We start from the raw sequence: 15,767 nt of genomic DNA on the forward strand, positions 1-15,767 counted from the left end.
TCAGTGTCTAGATGTGTGCAAACTGCAGAATTCTAGCAGCTCTCTGAGTTCATATGAACAGATATGACAGATTGTTCATATTGACAGCAGGTCCCTCTCTATCCAGAGCTCCCTCTATCCAGAGCTCCAATCAACAGTAAGCACAATCGTCCCATGTGTATTTGGAACCATGGGTGATGTAGTTAATGGCCAGCAGGCAATAAAATGAATTGAACCCACTACAAAAAGGTAAAGTAGTTACCTAGAATATGGACAGATGTTAGTACAGCTTCTCTCTTTTGGGTAAAGCAATATTAAAACAATGAACCCACGGTATTTTAAGTGGCTATGAATGCCCTGGCGCAGGGGCGGAGGGAGTAGAAATTCTAGCTAGGGATTCCTCCTTTCAAAACAAACAAAAAAACTTAAATGGTTCTAATTCTCTGCTATGATTAGAAATTCTTATTAACAGTTTACATGAAATGGTTTTCTCTGCCATGGCCCGAATGGACTCAGTGAAAAATTAGCTATGTCGTGCAGGTTCAGGATGTTCTTCCCAGACCCAAAAGTTGTGTGGTTGAATATTCTGCTAGAACTTTGGAAGAAACCATGGATGAAGGGTATCTTTCCAGCCTGGATGTTGGGTGACAACAGTCAGAGTTGTGATTCCTTCATCAATAGACCTTATTGTCTTTCCATTTTGGCAAAAGAAGGTCATTCACCAAAGATGCTCAGCGACCCCTCCATGCACCTGCTTTTTCTCTTCCCACAGTTGACCAGTGCTGTCTCCAAGATGTGTCCAAGACCACTAAGCTTTGAAGTTCAGTTTTCCTGTTAGAGACATTTCCTTAGAAATGCTCACTGGCTTTTGTAATTCAGTCCAGTCCAAATATCGGAGAGTCAATCGCTTTGTTACGATAGCACCTGTAAGAATTTCTAAGAAAAAAAACTTGTCTAATACTATATTTACAAAAACCAGCCTCTATTTGCCTGTGAATTGCATCAGGAGACTTTTTTGCTATACGAATCTCTGGAGGCATTTTTGTGATGTGTGGATATATGCACAGTCCTTGCTTGAAGTATGGAATGTTTTACAAGTTTTATAATTCTTAAATGTTTGCAAAGGCCTTGTTGCAATGGGCCTCATTAATATTTTTAATAAAAAATCTTATGTGTTGTATTTATGTGTTGTCCAACTTTGTTTTATTATTAACTTTATTAATAAAGGCCTTATAACAGCAGCAGCAGCAACATGTCAGGCTTTGCACTAATAAAACCTTATTCAGCATCCCGAGTCCATTCTCTCCTCTTTGGGTTCACCTGGGATGTTCACCTGTCTTTGCACCTTCCTCACCAGATGGCAGTACAGAGATACGCCTTGGAAAGGGTTGCAGGTTTTGTCCACCAGATGGCAGCAGAGGAGGGCAGGAAGAGAAACCGTTCTTGCGTGGGCTGCCTGGAGGACACTCCCTCCCTCCCGCAGCAGCTTGTTCCTCAATTCCGACAAGGAAGGTAAGACTGATCTCCACCTGGCAGCTTTGCTGCAGGCTTGTGAGCCTCTGAGGAGGCCGTTGGGGGAGGAAAACAGTGCTACTGACAAGGGCTCCTAGGCTTGGGACCGCAATACCTGACGGAACGCCTCCCCCGACATGAACCGACCCGTACACTGCGCTCAACATCTAAGGTCCTCCTCCGAGTGCCTACTCCGAGGGAAGCTCGGAGGATGGCAACAAGGGAGAGGGCCTTCTCAGTGGTGGCCCCCCCAATTCTGGAATGATCTCCACGATGAGGCTCACCTGGTGCCAACATTGTTATCTTTTCGGCGCCAGGTCAAGACTTTTCTCTTCTCCCGGGCATTTTAACAGCATTTAACAACATATGCTTGAGTTTGTTTGTTTTTAACGGACCCCAGAACTGTTGTTTTTAAATGGATACTGTTTTATACTGTTGTTTTTATATTTTTTAATGGTTTTAAATTTTGTATACTTTTTTAATGTCCACTGTTTTTAACTTTTGTAAACCGCCCAGAGAGCTTTGGCTCTGGGGCCGTATATAAATTAAATAAATAAAGGGCAGAATCTAACGTAATGGGTCTACTCTTAGTAGGACTTACATTCTCTCCACTCTCCCAGGCCCTGTCTTCACAGCACTGAGTTGGTGCCACGTTCCCACAAGACCCCGGGGTTTATGGAAAACGTAATGACTATGAATTAGGAAATAAAAAATCTAAGTTATTCTTACGAACTACATCCGACAGGAACAGACTGAGCTGGCCACCAGGAGGGCGGTCTTTCCATAGATGGGAGGGTTAGGAGATGGCAGCAGAGGGAAGTCCTGAAAGCAGGCCAAGAGGGTTTAGTCTGCTGCAGCCACCTAAGTGCAGGTGCGGCGCGTCCTGCTTCCTCTCCAGAGACCGGCTCAGGTGTGGGTGTGTTTTCATTAGCCTCTAAAAAGACCAAGGGAAGGGAGTGGGCAGACCTCCAAAGGGAGGGAGTTCAAAAGTGAACCGCCCAGAGAGCTCTGGCTATTGGGTGGTATAGAAATGTAATAAATAAATAAACAAACAAACAAACAAACAAACAAATAAAAAAAATAAAATAAAAGTCTGGGTGCCACCCCCAAGAAAGCCCTACCAAGCACATTCCGGGTGTGTGTGTGTGTGTAATACAGAGTAGGGCCTTGCTGCCAGTTAAGAGCAGTGGGTGAGCAGGATCAAGGTGTGTGTGCGCATGTGTGAGCATACCACGATCTTGGGCAGGGACTACTTGCACCAGGTCTCCCCTCCCATGGCCATCTCCAAGCATCTCAGTGGCCGTTCGGAAAGGCGATACATTTCTGCTGATCATCTGGAGAATGATGTAAACAAGCAAGCAGTCTTCACTTGCCCTGTGCCCAGGACCAGAGGTGGCGTTAATAGCATGCCTCTGAACGCTGCTTGCGGTGGGTGGGTGAATAGAGGACTGTGACTCCCAGGCTTTGCCTCCGGGCTTTGCGTAAGCGTGGAGTTCATCACTGTGGAAAAGAGAACGCTGGGCTAGCAGGGCCTTGGGTCTGATCCAGTACAGCTACCGCTTGGCTGTGGCCGTTCTTATAGCACCAGTGCATTCCCACTGCTAGTCAGCTTCATGTCCCCACCTGCACCTGAGTCCTACATGTGCTCACACGGCAGTCAATTTTTTGACCTTTTTATTCTCCCAAGCATTTTTAACATTCCAGTTTTTAGTTTTGCTGTTTTAAATCTGCTATTGCATTTTAAATCTCTGCACGACTGCTAGGTTTTTACTCCGGCGGCACTTTTATGCTGCAGTTTTAAGCCATTATATTTTATATTGCAGTTTATGGTGGTTTTAATTTTTGTGAACCGCCCAGAGAGCTTCCGCTATTGGGCGGAATAGAAATGTAATAAATAAAATACGCCATCGATAGAATTTCAGAGTCCACTGGGCTTAGTCCCAAGTAAGTAGGCTGCAATCCTATGAGCTTGCACAGTCACGAATAACCCCAGGTGCGCTCAGAGGGGCTAACTCCCAACACGCAGAAGTCTGGAACAAGATTTTGGGTGGAAGCAGACATGAAGCGGAAGACCTACAAGGTATTTTTGTTCTACTTTAAGGCAGCCGTGGGCTGAGCGGCACCAACTGCACGCACAGCGCCTGCTTTCCATGCAGGAGGTCCAGGCAGCATCTCCAGGTAAGGCTGGTAAAGAATCCCCGCCTGGAGAGCCGCTGCTGCCAGTCCGTGTCGACAGTATGGAGCTAGGCTGGTCTGGCTCCGTAGAAGGCTGCTTCGGGGGCCAGCTGCCCGGCACCGTAGCTGCGTCCGCCTGGCCAGGAGCCTCCTCTTGCCTGCTGCCCCTCCCTGGTCTCCCACCAGCCCACAGGAGCTGCCCGGCCGCCCTGGGGTGGGGTGTCCCGGGAGGGCAGCGGACCCCTGCTGCCGCCCTTCTCCAAAGCCTCCAGTAGGGGGCGGGGGGCGCCTTCCCCGCTCACCTGCCTCCAGCCGAGGAGCGCCGCCCCGCCCCCCGTCCCGCCCCGCCCCTCGGCCTCCTGCGGTGCAGCTCCGCTCGCGCCCCGGCAGAGGCGCACCCAGACTCGGCACGGGCCGCCGCGCTCGTGCTTTTCCGCCGGCGGCGGCGGCCGAAGAGGCGCGTCCCTGCGCGGTGACGCAAGCGCGCACGCCCCGCCCGGCCCCGCCCCTTCGTCTCTGGAAAAGAGAAGAGAAAAAAAACTTTTTTTTTTTTTAATTGAGGAATCAACAGCCGCCATCTTGTCGCGGAGCCGGAGCGCGTCGCGGGCGAGAGCCGGGCCGGGGCGAGGCGAGGCGAGGCGAGGCGCGGCGGGGCAGGACGGGAGCCGAGGCGCGGCGGCCACGACCACGACCACGACCACGACGACGCAGGGTGGGGACGCCGCCGCCGCGGGACGGCCCACCGAGCCCCTCGCAGCCGCCGCCGCCGCCGCCTCCGGGACGTGAGGAGCCGCCGCCGCCGCCGCTGCTGAGGGGCCGCCGAGGCCGCCGCCCGCCCGGCTCCCCCCCGCGGGCCGGTCAGCTGGCCGCGCCGGGCCCGGGACGAAGCGCCGCGCCGGGCGGGAGGGTCGGCCGGGCGTCGAGCGGGCCCGCCTGCCTGCCTGCCTGCCTGCCTGCCTGCCTGCCGGGGGGGGCGCTCTGACTGACTGACTGACGGGCGGCCCGGCGGCCCACGAGCCCAGCCGAGCCCAGCGGAGCCCAGCGGAGCGGGGCGGCCCAGCGCCATCCGGGCACCTCCGCCAGGGGGAGGGGCGCCGGCGCCCTGCTCGGAGGCGCCCGCCCGCCCGCCCGCTCCGGCCTGCCGCCCGCCCGCCTGCCTGCCTGCTGGGCCCGGACCGCGGCCTGCTCGCCCGCCTGCCCGCCGGACATGGGGGAGCCGGGGCCGCCGGCGCAGGCGGCCATGAAGCGCTGAGCGGCACTGCCGGCCGCAGGCCGCCCAGCCTCCCGGCCGCCAGCACCGCCACGGCGGCGGCGGCGGCGACGCGGAAGGGGTGGCTGGCGGAGCGCGGAGCCCCGGCGGAGCAGGAGCAGGAGGAGGAGGAAGAAGAAGAAGAAGAAGGGGAAGACGACGGGGAGGCGGCGGCTGCGGAGGAGGAGGAGGAGGAGGCGGCGGCGGCAGCACCGGCAGCAGCAGCAGCAGCAGCGAGCCCGCCCGGCCGCGGCCGGAGCAGGGGTTGGCCATGGCGGAGAACCTGCTGGACGGGCCGCCCAACGCCAAGCGGGCCAAGCTCAACTCGCCCAGCTTCTCCACCCCCGACACCACAGGTGAGCCGACGCCGACGCCGCCTCCCCCGGCCGGGCCAGGGCCTGCGGCGCCCCCTTGGGAGGTCTCCGCGGGCCCCGTCGGTGGGGCGGGAGCGGGGTGGGAGGAGAGAGCGAGCGAGCCAGCCTGGCGGTGGCGGCGGCGGCCTGTCAGGTGTGCCGGGCCCTGGAAGGGGCAGAGCCGTGGGGCCACGAGACGTGGCCGTGGCTTTAAAAGGGAGCTGGAAGAGGAGAAGCCCATCTCCGTGGCTGCTAGTCCTGATGGCGGTGCGCGACCTCCGGGCTCCCAGGCAGGACGCCTGTGTGCACCAGTCGCTGGGGAACATGGGTGGGCGGGTGACTGTGGCACCGGGTCCTGCCTTGTGGGTCCCTGGTCAACAGCTGGCCGGCCCCTGTGTGAACAGAGTGCTGGGCTAGGTGGACCCTTGGTCTGACCCAGCATCAGGGCACTTCTGATGTTCTCATGAGCTCCCTGCCTGCTGCTTTTCCTCTGAAAAGGCCGGCCCCAGGCAAGCTTGGCCTGCTGGCTGGCTACCTCGGAAGCAGAGAGGGTCAGTGCACTTGGCCAGGAGGGATTCAGCTTTTCTGTGATGACTTCTCCACCCTACTGTTAGCGCTTTTGCTGCCTTGTCACTTGCCTCTTCTGCAGTAAAACAAGGCTTTCAGTCATTCTAGCCACTACGCTAAAGGTCCTGGTTTTCTTGAATTAGTCCATATTCTTGGTAGCCACCTATGGACAGGTAAGCCCTTGAGAGAGCAGGTGTTTGCTGAGGGACCTGAGGCACAGGACAGTTGCAATCCACCCTCAAGAACATCAGAAGAGCCCTGAAGCTGGATCAGACCCAGGGCCCATGTAGTCCAGCACTATGTCTTCACAGTGGCCAACCAGCTGACCAGGGACCCACAAAGCAGCGCATGAGTGTAACAGCACCCTCCCACCCACGTTCCCCAGCAACTGCCTTGGATGCTGGAGGTAGCATAGAGTCATCAGGACTAGTAGCCATTGATAAGGGTTCTCTTACACGAATTTGGCCAGTCCCCTTTTAAACCCATCCAAAATGGTCCATCCAAAATGGACATTTTTTTTTCCTGTAGAGCATTGCTGGTGTGGACCATGTAATTTTGTTCCACAAAGTTTGCTTATGTTCTGTGTCTGGAGATGAGGAGCTCAGATATCATTCAGCTTTTAGTGGCTTCTTTGTGAGCTTGTAGTCCACACATTGCCTCAGTGGATGGTTTAAATAACCCGAGGTAATTGGTATATATCAACTAGTATACAGGAATGATGGCTGTTACTGTAATACAGAGGAAGAAGGTTGTGTCCAAATGGTCACCCACGTTTCCTCTGAGATTCCCTCTCAGAATCTTGCCTCCAAACAACTTTCTAAACTTGGGACTTTGGTGGTGGGAGGCGGTGCATGAGGGCAGCTTCAGGTTTTTTCTAGAACGTTAAGTATTCCGGAGCATCTCTAGAGACAGTGTTACTGGAAGTAACGCTGTGGGCATGTCAAAATAACTAATAAAGTCCATAACATTTCTTTGGCACATGCTGTTCACTTCTCACCCTTGTACCCATGAAACACCTGTGCAGTTCTCTTCTTACAAACTGCTAAGCAGATGTCAATGCCGTCTGTACAAGAGTTAACTGTTAATTATGAAATCCCAGGTAACGGGCTAGTTTGTGAACTGCCCAGAGAGCTTCGGCTATTGGGCAGTATAAAAATGTAATAAATAAATAAATAAATAAATAAGCTGAAATACGAGGTTTGAATGGAGCAGTGGTTTACCTGAGGTGTTCCTCTGGGTGGACTTTACTTTTAATGGCTGAAGGAGTTTTAGTAAATTGTTTCCCCCATACATGGTAGTATAGAGAGCTGTGGCAGTTCGTGAGATCCCTGCTCCATATTCAAGTAATGTGGCTTTTCAGAAGCCCCCCAAATGCATGGAAATATATTCCTCACCACAATTGTAATAACCAGCATAACTCTCAATAACTCTTAGATGTAGATGCAGCTTGCTATTTATTTATTTATTAATGTATTTAATAGATTTATATCTCTCTGGACATATTTAAAAATATTGGCAGTTATGTTCAAACTGGCAAACTCTGGTTTGTGGTTGAGATGTCATCTTGGTTGAGATGTCGCTGCAGCCTCTTATACCTGGTAAACTTATTTTGGTTTGAAGAGGGTTTGCAAACCATGGCCTGTGCTGACTGTGACGTGATGTGTTCTCTGAATTGACAAACCATATTTACATCTGCTGCTGTGCTTCTGGAGTCCCGTTAACTAGAGATGGAAAAGTGAAGCAAATGGGAAAGGAAAACCAGCAAAGCACCTCTACTCTAGACCATGGTTTTGCCTCCATGTTTGGAAGTTCAAGCCCATGGGCTAGCTTCTGAAGAATGCTGGGGTCTGTTGGATTAAGTAGAGTCAAAAGTAGCGTTTACAGTATAAATGGAGGTAACTTGCTTTGTCCATGTAGGACTTAGGCAATTTTTCTTTTCTGGTATGATGGCAGATAACACAACATTATAGTCTGTTGTGCTGTGCACAAATAATGATGTTAAAAAGTGGAAGAATCCAAAGAATCAGGCTGTCCAGCTCAGCAGAATGCTCTGCACTTCAGAAGTATCCCTGTGGGGACCCACTTGGAAGTTTTTTACATTGAGGTGATGACGTTAACTGTTCAAAGTACATTTTTTCTACTGGCAATTTTTTTTCATGTAAAAATCAAGTTGATTTGATTTGTATCCCACCCTTATACCAAGAAAAATGGCACCAAAGGCGGTTTACAATCATAAATAAAACCTGATAAAACAATAAAACCATGCATTAAAATACAATAAAAACTGAGCAACAACAGAATAAAGACAGCGCCCAATCCAGCAGACCTGCTTACATGCCCATCAGCCTCCTTGAAAGACAGCAGAGAATACTTTGTTTAAATCGATGAGTGCTGCTTCTTTCCTTGATAGTTCTGTTTCTTTTGTGATTTTGTGGAAAGTACGCCCGCTCGTTCCATTTTTATCACACCCTTCCTCTCCTCGTATCAGTCCCACTGTCCATCCGCTCCACTGGCTCTCAAGGTTAACATACAGATTTAAACCCTCTCTGCAGTACTTCAGTTGTAAGAGGAGGTTGGGTTGGAATTAACAAGCCTTGTGCATGTGGGAGCTACGTTCAAATTCTTTGCTATGGGACAGGAAAATGTTTTACAAATGGTTATTAATGATCTTGTTTCTCAGTCATACTTCAGTAGAGATTGTAAAGGGAGGACAATGTTACGATTTTTCCCCCTTGCTCCTGCATGTGCACAATTCACTGGAATGTCATTTCTTGACTACAATGTACTTTTGCTTTAGGCTGAATTTAAGCCATATGGTGCATGGGACTACTGAACAAAGTATTGCTATATAGCAGGGCTTCGCGTTTTATCTGTTTGTGAGGTAGAGGCGCTGTAGCCCTTGAGTACAGTTGCACAGGGGTTGTCTTGTGCCAATAGTTCTTAAGCAGCTGCATCAAGCAATGAATTAACTGGGTATGAATGCTTTGTGTCTTATATCAACCTCTGTTAACTTTGCAGATTTTGGAAATTTCTTTGATTTGGAAAATGATCTTCCTGATGAGCTGATTCCTAACGGAGAGCTGAATCTTTTAAACAGCAGTGGGAACCTTGTTCCGGATGCAGCTTCCAAACACAAGCAACTTTCCAAACTTCTGAGGGAAGGCAGTGGGTCTTCAGTCAACCCAGGACATGGGAGCGTGAACTCCAGCAGCCCTGTCCCACAAGGTGTCAATAGCCAAGTCCAAGGGCAGCCAAACAGCGTGAATATTGGCAGCCTCGGTGTGATGGGCACGAGCCCCTTAAACCAGGGAGACGCTGCTGCAGCAAGTCTGGCCAAGCAGGCCGCCAGCACATCGGGGCCCAGCACCCCGGCCGCTCAAGCCCTGAACTCTCAAGCACAAAAACAGGTGGGGATGGTGACGGGCAGCCCTGCAGCCTCCCAGGCAGGAGCTGGGATATGTATGAACACTGGCTTCAACCAACCACATCCGGGTCTTCTCAATAGTAACTCAGGCCACACTTTAATGAACCAGGCCCAGCAAGGACAAGGGCAGGTAATGAACGGATCCCTTGGGGCAGCTGGAAGAGGACGCGGCGCCGGAATACAGTATTCTACCCCCACCATGCAGGGAAATGCAAGCAGTGTGCTGGCAGAGCCCTTGGCACAAGTGACTCCTCAAATGACCGGTCACACAGGCATGAACACGGCCCAGGCGGGAGCCATGGCAGCAAAAGTATGTGGTGATCACTTTCATTCAGATAGTTTTGTTAACGTGTCTTTCGAACTCCTCTCAAGAGTGTTGAAGGCATTTGCGTCCTTGGGTCTTTACATAACTGATTTCCATAAACATCTATCAGGATTTCTGTGAAAAGAAGTGTCATTGAATTGTTTAGCCTGAGAGTAGGGAACCTGGTGTTTCCAAATGTATTGAACGACAAGTCCCATAATCTCTGAACATTGGCCATGCCAATGTAGGTCCAAACATTTGGAGGGACGAGGATGCCTCTTCCTGGAGTAATCCATAGAGGAATTAGCTAGTAACCTTTAGTCATTAAATGTTTGGTTGAAATCTTCCATGTGTGTCTCTACAGCTTACATATTATACCTGGCATATTATTCATATTACTGCAGTGTGTGTGTGTGTATATATATATATATATATACACACACACACACACACACACACAAATTATTGTTCCCAGCTTTACAGCTCAGACTGCTCTCTGAGTCTTGGTTGAGATGTCGCTGCAGCCTCCCATACCTGGTAAACTTCTTTTTCTGAAACTGCACTTAATAATTTCAGGCGTAATGTTGTAAATGTTCGGTGTAAGAAATCTCTTATTCTGTGGCTGTTAATGAAAGGTTTTTGTTGAAGTGCTGCCACTGGCAAGGCAGAAGGAAGAGTTGAATAGATCGGAAACTTGTAAGCCTGGCTGAATGAATGGGGTAGAGCAGCCTCTGGGAGGGGACAGGACGCTCCAGACCAACCAGAGCATTCCTTCAAGATGTGTTGAGAATCGGGTTGTCGCAGCTGAGGGATAAAGTGTTAATATCCACTTACATGGGGTCGGTGTGTGCGAGTGTGAGTACGCAGCAGTGTGGTTGTAGAAGACAAAGAGAGCATAACAGCAGGTGGGTTATCTTGGCTTCAGAGGTTCTAGGAAATAGTCAAGTGGATTGTTCTTAAAACCAAGAAGCCCCAGTGGGTCACAAAAGAGTTAGTTCTTAGGTGTAACAGGCCATAAGGGAATGCCATTTCACTGCCATTTGGTTTTCATGTGGGATTAAAAGTTTTGGCTTCGGGAGATCAAATGAATGTGGCAGAAATTAGTGCGTGCTGCTGGTGGAAGTAGTGACCTGGTGCCCTTCTCACCCAAAGGGAAATATTTAGTTGTCTCTTCTGCCCAGTTGTAGCTGTTGGTCAGCAACTAGTTTTACTGGCAGGCCGCTTTGATGGTGGTGTATGACCCAATTCCCCACCCCCACCCCGCACCTTAGCTTGCTTTCATGACCAACCTCTCAAATACATGCAGGACCAGAGGAAGAAAGGCTACCCAGCCTTCCTCAACCTGGGGCGCTCCAGATGTGTTGGACTACAACTCCCAGAATGCCCCAGCCGCTGGCTGGGGCATTCTGGGAGATGCAGTCCAACACATCTGGAGCGTCCCAGGTTGAGGAAGGCTGGGATACCTCCTTTTGTTCGTGGGCTCCTCCCTGTCTCCCATAAGACACATTAGCCTCTGGGAAGGAAAGGGAAAGAGCTGGGGCTGGATTTGACCTAAAGTACCCCCATCCTCCATGTCATTTGACCTGTCACATGGCGGGAGGTATATTGTGCTTTGGGATAAGTCCAGTAATGGTCAGCAACTGCCCTCAAATGCGTTCAGATCTTCATTCCATATACCAAGGGAGCAGAGGGCATCTTCCTTTTCTCAATGGGCAACAAAAGAAAAGTTGTAGCAATGTGTTAGGTTGCTTAAGCCAGTGGCAGAATTACGGTGTGTTAGTACCTGGGCCAGATCCAGACCCCTGAAGGACGGAGCTGCTTAGTGACCAACCTAGAGGCAAATAGTGGATTGCTGCTGACCATGGTGAGGTAGGCTCCCTCTTTTGTGTTAAACAGGGGAGTGGAATCTATTCAAGGACACGCATCCAGCAACGGAATGAAGTCATGCATGAAGTTCTCACAGATGTGAGAAATTCATGCAAGTTAGAGCTGCTTCACAGTGATACTTCTTTCTGCTTGGGTGCGCATGCGCATGGGGACGCAGGGCGCTGCCTTACTCCCAAGCCAGACCCTTGGTGCACCTAGCTCAGCGTTGTCTACAGCAGGGTTGCAGCAACTCAAGCCCAGGGACTAAGTCCAGGTCTCTGAGGGTCCCAGTCAGCCCTCCGGGCTTCCCCAGAAGGTCACACTCCTGACCCACTGGTCCCACTCCATTTTCCCTCTCCATTTTCCTGGTGTTTGTGTAGTTCTCTCCCCCCCCCCAATTCTGAAAGACCAAACTCCCTCTCCTAAGGCTTAGTAGTGACTGGCGGGAAGAGCTTCATGCTAAAATGTGGTGGTATTTTTTGGCCCCACCCCTTCTTCCTTTGGCCCCGCCCACCACTGGACCGTGGCCCCCCCGGGAGCTTCCCTGGAATGGAATTGTGGCCCTTTGGCTGACCGAGGTCCTTCACCCCTGCCTGGTCCACACTGACAGCTGGCGGCTCTCCAAGGATCCAGGCAGGGGTCTTCCCAGGGGGTTGAACCTGGGACCTGTTTCTTTCGGAGTCGGTGCCCTTCCCCAACATACACCACTTGTGATCAGTGGTTGAGCACTTAGAGCATTATGTTCACCTATGGTAGCGTCCATAAGCATAGGTGTCTTGATTTCACATAATTCAACAGAATTCGCAGCATCAGGAGCAGGAGCATTTTTATTTGTAAATAAGAAAGCTGTCGGTGTCTCAAAAAGTAGATTAGTCAAATCACCCTAAACAGTAGATGCCAGCCAAGTGGAATTCCTGAATATTAAAAGTCAGGGCAAATATTTGTGAAGAACTGGGCATGTAATGTTACCAGATTCGTCTGTGACACAGTTGAGAGTAGAACTCTTCAGCCTGGTCTCATCTAGGAGTTTAAGGCAACTATCCTCTGCCCAAGCTGAGCTTTGAGAAGCAGTTTGTCTCGGCTTGCAAATGCGCACTGGCTTTATGGCAGCGGTCCGTGTGTGTGCTCCCTTCACAGCATCTGTTGCTTAGTTACAGCTTACGCTTCCTCTTTGCTAGTTGTAACACAGTTTTCAGACTCCTGTCCCTAGAATTCTAGACATTTAGCTGTAAGTACATCAGCAGGCATGCTTAGATCTTACTGCAGAAACAAATGTAGCTAGTTTGCGGGAGCTACTGTTTGTTTTTATATATACACTACAGAATTCGTCTTTAGGTAGATTATAATTCTCCAAAATATTATGAAACCTTGTGAAATTGTAGGGGGGAAAGCGAGTAAGAGGGGCCATGATGCCTGGTGTGGAGAAAGTGACCAGGGAGAAGTTTTTTCTCCCTTTCTCATAATACTAGAACCTGACAGGGTCATCCCATGAAGCTGAATGTTGGCAGAGTCAGGAGACAAAAAAAAGAAGAAGTACGTATAGAGCATAGAGTTTACTCCGCCACTGGTGGCCTCCAGATGTGTTGGACTACAACTCCTGTCATTCCCAGCCAGCGTGGCTGATGATCATACTGACTGGGAAAGGTGGGACTTGCAGTACAATACAACTGGAGGGGACCAGGTTGAGGAAGGCTGAGTTAAACTGTGGGATTTGCTTCCACGGGATGTGGCGACAGCCACTAACTTAAAAGGGAAGCGAAGATTGTCAATGGCAACCAGTCACGGTGTCTCCCTGCTACCTCCAGGATTAGTGGTTGGGAAGCAACAGCAAAAGAGGGCTGTTGCCCTCACGTCCTGCTTGAGAGCTTCTCAAGAGCTTCTTGTTGGCCGCTGTGGGAAACAGGATGCTGGACTTGATAAACTTCTGGTCTGATCCATCAGGACTCTTCTTATACACTTGATGTTTTACTTATGGATCGGTCAAAGCAAACTCTTCGTAGATCTAGCTAAATTCTTCTCAAAACTTTTGGAGGCCATTGTGATGGTGACCACCAAAATGACAGTGAACAGTTCTTTGCTGCCTGCTTTGTTTGGCTGCAGTCGGAGCAGAGTAGGGAGGTGATCAGCAGTGCCTGTTGTTGGAAGAAGCTGCTCTCCAAATGAATCCAACGCACCAGCGTTTTTTAAACAGCCCATAACGTTTTTAGGCATGAAAATCTTCAAATGTAAAAGAAAACACATGGTTGAACCGGAGTGGGGACCTGTTTTCCGTTATAACATGTGAAGTGGCCCTTAGTCACATATAGTCAAAGGAGAAGTGACAAAGTATTGTCAGCAGGGCCAGACAGCAATCTGAAATTGATCTTTTAACCAGGATATTTTGTTAAAATCAACCTCATCAGAGAATTAAAAGGTAGTTAATTGGAGACCAATTTTTTTTTAATGCCTACTAGTCTCAGGGAATTGGAGAAAGTGTAATTAAAGCTAAAAAGGTTAAATAGAAGAAAAAGCCTTGTTTAACAAGAATCAGCATGGTTTTTGCTGTGAGAAAATGTTTTCTCAGCACACTTCTAGAATTCCTTGAGGGTATTAGATACATAGCCTGGGATGATCTAGTAGACGTGATGGCATTGATCCAAACACCTGCATAGACTTGCGCAAGGGACTTGTACTGGCTTAGTAGAAATCTGCATTTGATCAAAAAGACTCTCAAGTATACGTATAATGTCGATGAGATCTAAATTGGGTGTGACTACTAACGAAATATATCATAGGCATATCAGAAAGCTCAGCTGAAAATGTAGTGTTAGAAATTATTGGGGAAAATAAATGGCTGCGAACATGGATGGCTTTAAAAGGAGATCGGACAAATTCGTGGAAGAACCATCAGTAGCTATATCAGAAGCTACTGGTCATGATGACTGCAGTGTCAAAGACCGTATACTTCTAAATGTCAGTTGTTGAGGAAGAAGAGCACATAAAAGTGCTGATGTGCTCACGTCCTCCTTGTAGGCTTCCCAGAGGCATCTGGTTGGTCACTGTGCAAACAGAATACTAGATAAGCCTTTCATCTGATCCATCTCAGCTTTTCTTAAAAAGTTACGATAATCATTGCTTCTAGTAGTAAACGCACGTGGTCAGGTTGCTACCATTATTCATCCTGAGCTACACCAGGAAAGCTGCGATGATATAAGTATTTTAAGTAAATTAAAACTTGGAATTGGAATAGAGATATTACAAGATAAGGTGTAGTTTCTGGCAGGGTGGATTGCCTGCCAGTGGAAGGATAGCAAAGAGGAAGTGACCCCCTAGCCTCCCTTGGGAGGGAGTTTCATAGCCTGGGAGCGGCCACCAAAAAGGCCCTCCCTCGGATAGCCAGTAAACATGCCTCTGAAAGTGGCGGCCTTGAAAGAATGGCCTCCCCAGAAGATCTGAAGAACCGGGCAGGCACAAGTGGGAGAAGGCGGTCTTTCAGGTAGCCTGGTCCTAAGCCATATAGGACTTTATGGCTCATAACCAGCACTTTGAATTCTGCCCAGAAATAGACCGGTAGCTGGTGAAGCCACTGTAATGAAGGCATTGCATACTCCACGTAACTGGCCCCAGACCACTGGCTGCAGCATTCTGGACCAGCTGAAGTTTTTTTAACAGTTTTTGAAGGCAGCATTCACATAGAGCATGTTACAGTAGTCCAAACACAATTCAAGAAGAACGCAGAGAAGCTGGAGGGTGTTCAGAGGAAGGCAACCAGCATGATCAGGGGTCTGGAAACAAAGCCCTATGAGGAGAGACTGAAAGAACTGGGCATGTTTAGTCTGGAGAAGAGAAGATTGAGAGGAGACATGAGAGCACTCTTCAAATGCTTAAAAGGTTGTCACACAGAGGAGGGCCAGGATCTCTTCTCGATCCTCCCAGAGTGCAGGACACGGAATAACGGGCTCAAGTTACAGGAAGCCAGATTCCAGCTGGACATCAGGAAAAACTTCCTGACAGTTAGAGCAGTACGACAATGGAACCAGTGACCTAGGGAGGTTGTGGGCTCTCCCACACTAGAGGCCTTCAAGAGGCAGCTGGACAACCATCTGTCAGGTATGCTTTAGGGTGGATTCCTGCATTGAGCAGGGGGTTGGACTTGATGGCCTTATTCCAACTCTACTATTCTATGATTCTATGATTACTAAAGCATGCTCAGAATGGGTAGGAGACTGGTTAAAATGGTCTGCCCCCAGGGTATCTGATGGAGCCAAATGGTTTCCTGAAAGTGCTAGGGGAATGTCCTCCCTTGTTTGTTGGTGGTACTGTCATAGCCCTGGCTGATCTGTGTTATATGGTAATGAC

At 49.7% G+C, this 15,767-nt stretch overlaps 1 protein-coding gene across 1 annotated transcript in view; it reads left to right on the forward strand.

Moving 5' to 3' along the window:
• Positions 1–4,955: 4,955 nt before the first annotated feature.
• Positions 4,956–15,767, forward strand: part of CREBBP (CREB binding protein) — a 48,105-nt gene continuing 37,293 nt past the window's right edge. Inside the window, 2 exon segments of the mRNA XM_063143366.1 lie at positions 4,956–5,271; positions 8,854–9,569. Coding sequence (XP_062999436.1) covers positions 5,187–5,271; positions 8,854–9,569 — 801 coding nt within the window. The 5' untranslated portion in view covers positions 4,956–5,186.

The sequence above is a fragment of the Elgaria multicarinata genome, chromosome 17 (genome assembly GCF_023053635.1).
Source record: "Elgaria multicarinata webbii isolate HBS135686 ecotype San Diego chromosome 17, rElgMul1.1.pri, whole genome shotgun sequence".
Classification (NCBI taxonomy): domain Eukaryota; kingdom Metazoa; phylum Chordata; class Lepidosauria; order Squamata; family Anguidae; genus Elgaria; species Elgaria multicarinata.